At 37.0% G+C, this 4,145-nt stretch overlaps 1 protein-coding gene across 1 annotated transcript; it reads left to right on the top strand.

The window, feature by feature from the left end:
• Positions 1-312: 312 nt before the first annotated feature.
• LOC107765324 (uncharacterized) lies at positions 313-3,538 on the top strand. Its single transcript, XM_075247374.1, has 7 exons — positions 313-363; positions 470-1,154; positions 1,380-1,933; positions 2,037-2,198; positions 2,301-2,409; positions 2,580-2,869; positions 3,182-3,538. The coding sequence occupies exons 1-7, from the start codon at positions 313-315 to the stop codon at positions 3,536-3,538; spliced, it is 2,208 nt and encodes a 735-aa protein (XP_075103475.1).
• The last annotated feature ends 607 nt before the right edge of the window (positions 3,539-4,145 follow it).

The raw sequence follows: 4,145 nt of genomic DNA, 5'->3' as shown, positions 1-4,145 counted from the left end.
GAACATACAAAATCATCACCATTGTAATCTTTTATCAAAGATCTAAGAGAACCCTTGAGACCCAAGGGAACTGGAGGTAGGTACCACACCAATACTGAACCAGTATAAAAACTATTGTGCCTTCTTTACCTTTCCATTTGTTTATTTCATTCCTACAGAAATTGGTTCACTGTGCAAAACTCAGTTGACTAAACTCACACGTAGTCAATCAAGATTTTAATTGGCTACAATTCCCCCCCCCCCCCTCGTACTTTCAATTGGTATCAGAACAAGGCTCACAAACTTTGCTTAACAACTAATGAGGAGAAGATCATGGGATCAAACATAGTTGTTGGAGCACTATTTCAAGAAGGAACCTCTCAGGTACGACCTCCATACTTCAACGGGCAACACTTTTCTCACTGGAAAGTACGTATGGAAACATACATTATGTCATATGACATTAAGGTTTGGCACGTGATAAAAAAAGGAAAATCTTCCAATTCCACCAAAGAAAGATGAAAATGGTCAAGTCATAGTATCAACTGATCCACTTGACTTAGATGACTACACCGATGAACAATCAGCCGCCATAACAGTGAATGCCAAAGCAAAAAATCTGCTGCATAATGCTATCAGTGGAGAAGAATATGGAAAGATATCAAGCTACGAAATTGCTAAGGAAATGTGGGATAAATTAGAGGCCACGTATGAAGGAACCAACAAAGTGAAAGAAACGAGGATCAATCTCCTTATTCGGGACTATAAATTATTTCAAATGAAGGATGGAGAATCAGTAGAGGAAATATTTTTAAGATTCAGCAAAATCCTTGGAGACTTAAAATCATTTGGTAGACCAACAAAAAATGGAGAACATGTCAGAAAAATTCTAAAAAGTCTTCCCACGATTTGGCAACCCAAAGTTATTGCTCTAGAATGTCAGGATCTTGGCAAGATGTCCTATGATGAACTTAGAGGTGATCTAATTGCCTTCAAGAAAACTCATTTGGACAGGAAGATTCAACAGGAAAAGAAGAAAACAGTTGCATTCAAAGCAATTGTGGCTGAACCAGAAAATGAAGAGGAAGAGGAAGGAGGAGAACAGGATGAAAACATAGCCATGCTCTCTCAAGTTATAACAAGCATGATGAGGAAAAACATAAATAGCAAGAGAGGTAAATCTAACTTCAGAAAAGGAAGGATGAATAATGATAATAATAAAAATGATTGAAGGTGCTATGAATGTGGGAAACATGAACACATTCAAGCTGAATGCCCTGAACTGAAGAAGAAACTCAGCAGGAACTTTCAAAAGAAAAAGTCTTTCGGAGCCTGGAGTGATGAAGAGGAATATGTCCATGAAGAAATTGCAAATATGTGTTTCATGTCCATAAAATAAGACAGCAAGAAGGACTCAGGTGAACATGGGCTCATGGTAGACGAAGGAACGGATGAGGAAGAAGACTCAGGTGAACTTGGTCTTATGGCAGACGAAGGAACTAGTGAGGTACGTTTTCCTACATATCCGAATTGTTATGAACTTCAAGAATTTGTTGATATTGCTCTTGCAGATATTGAGAGAGTTCTAAATGAACTCAGAAAAATCGAAAGAGAAAAGAAAGACTGGGCCTTGAAGTTAGAAGTCTATGAAATTGAGAATGATATGCTTCAAGATGAAGTTAATGAACTTCAACTTCAACTGAATGGATTGCGAAAATCCTCGAGTCATAGTTCTGTCAAATCAAATCAGATTGCTCCTCATACATCTTTGATTAGGACTAGAAATCCTACTGCATGCTCCTATTGTGGCAAAAATGGTCATAACACTAACCAATGCAGGAATAGAATCAGAGTAGAAAGAGGCTCTGAAAATCCCAATAATCCTTCTTGCTTCTATTGCGAAAAACTTGGGCACACTTCTAACCGTTGCAGGTTCAAGGACAACAGGAGATGGGTCTGGTGACCTAAATCTTCTAGTCAAGCTAAAAATCAGAAATCTAACCGTTCAGGACCCAAGAAGGCTTGGGTACCTAAAAATAAATAATATTGTTTTGCAGGAACACCGCAAGAAGAATAGAAAAGGAATATGGTATCTTGACAGGGCGTGTTCCACACATATGACTGGTGACAAACAGTTATTCAAAACAGTCACCACACTAGATGGAGGAACAGTTACCTTTGGAGATAAATCAAAAGAAAATGTAATTGGAGTTGGAAAGGTTTCTCTCAGCTCAATATGTGATGTAGATAAAGAATACATGGTTGATGAACTTGGTTACAATCTTCTCAGTATCAGTCAATTATATGACAATGACTATTAGGTTCGTTTTAAGAAACATTGTTGGTTTATAGAAGATGAATCATGTAAAGTTATTCTTTCTGGTAATAGAGACAGGAATGTCTATACTATTAGTAATGTAGACAATCTTGGTAAACAAATTTGTCTAGCATCTATGATTGATGATCCCTGGGTATGAAATAGAAAGCTTGGCCATGCTAGCATGTATACTATTCAAAAACTTTCCAAACACGATCTTCTCATTGGTCTTCCAAAACTAGATTTTTTTCAAAAGACCATATTTGTGATGCATGCCAATTAGGAAAGCAAACTCGTTCATCTTTCAAAATCAAAAACATTGTCTCTACTATTAAACCTCTTCAACTCTTGCATATGGATTTGTTTGGTCCAACTAGAACTGCCAGCATTGGTGATAGAAAATATGCTTTTGTTATTGTAGATGATTTCTCTTGTTTCACTTGGGTTAATTTTCTAAGTCATAAATATGAAGATCTAAGAAATTTTGAAGTTCTCTGTAAGAAGGCTCAACGTAAGAAAGGATACTACATTTTCACTATCAGAAATGACCATGGAGGAGAGTTTGAAAGTAGGGTATTTGAAAACTTCTGCAATGATCAAGGAATCTCTCATAACTTCTATTCGCCAAGATCGCCTCAATAGAATAGAGTGGTAGAACGTAAAAATAGAACGTTGCAGGACATGGGAAGAACTATGATTGTGGAAAACTCTCTACCCCACCACTTCTGGGCAGAAGCTGTGAGCACAGCATGTCATATTATTAACAGATGTTTGATTCAACCTATTCTCAAAAAGACTCCATACGAACTATGGAATGGTAAGAAACCCAACATTATTTACTTCCACCCATTTGGATGCAAATGCTTCATCCACAATAATGGAAAGGACAATCTGGATAAGTTTGATCTAAAGAGCGACGAAGGTATATTTCTTGGATATTCTCCCTCAAGTAGAGCATATATAGTTTACAATAAAAGAACTTTATGCATTCAAGAATCAATTCATGTTATTTTTGTGGATACTAACCCTCGCTCAGGGTGTGAAAAACTTCCTGAAAATGAGGAAATTTCTATTGTCCCAAAGTCAGTTATTGTAGGAAAAGATAGTCAAGATGAGTCGACCAGTCAGCAGAATCAGTCAACTGAGGAGCACATTAGAATTCAGGAATCTTCTTCTGCAGAACAGTCAACTACTAGGGAAAAGGAGCAAATCACAAACATTCCAAATGAATGGAAAAGATAACTAGGATATCCTCACAAATTCATTATTGGAAATCTACATGAGGGTATCACTACCAGAAGATCTCAGAAGTTAAACTCTCATGTGGCCTTAATATCACAATTTGAGCCAAAGAAGGTAGGATGAAGCCCTTAAAAATGACTATAGGATCAAATCAATCAAAGATAAACTTGATCAATTTGAAAAAAATAAAGTGTGGGAATTGGTTCCAAAACCATCAAACGCCTCCATTGTAGGAACTAAATGGGTATTTAGAAATAAGTTGAATAAATCCGGTCAAGTGGTTCATAACCAAGCAAGACTAGTTGCTCAAGGTTACTCTCAGCAAGAGGGAATCGACTACGATAAAACTTTTGCACATGTAGCAAGATTGGAATCTATTCGAATACTATTTATTTTTGTTGCTCATAAAGGATTCAAGCTCTTCATAATGGATGCAAAAAGTGCCTTTTTAAACGGATACATTTCTGAAGAGGTGTATGTGAAGCAACCTCCTGGCTTTGTAAGTGACAGCTTCCCAAATCATGAATTCAAGCTGTCTAAAGCTCTATACGGACTCAAGCAAGCTCCCCGAGCCTGGTATGAGAGATTAAGCTCTTTTCTTCTAAAT

The sequence above is a fragment of the Nicotiana tabacum genome, chromosome 24 (genome assembly GCF_000715075.1).
Source record: "Nicotiana tabacum cultivar K326 chromosome 24, ASM71507v2, whole genome shotgun sequence".
Classification (NCBI taxonomy): Eukaryota; Viridiplantae; Streptophyta; class Magnoliopsida; order Solanales; family Solanaceae; genus Nicotiana; species Nicotiana tabacum.
Note: the sequence above shows the minus strand (reverse complement) of the source record. Positions and strands in the feature narration are given on the sequence as shown.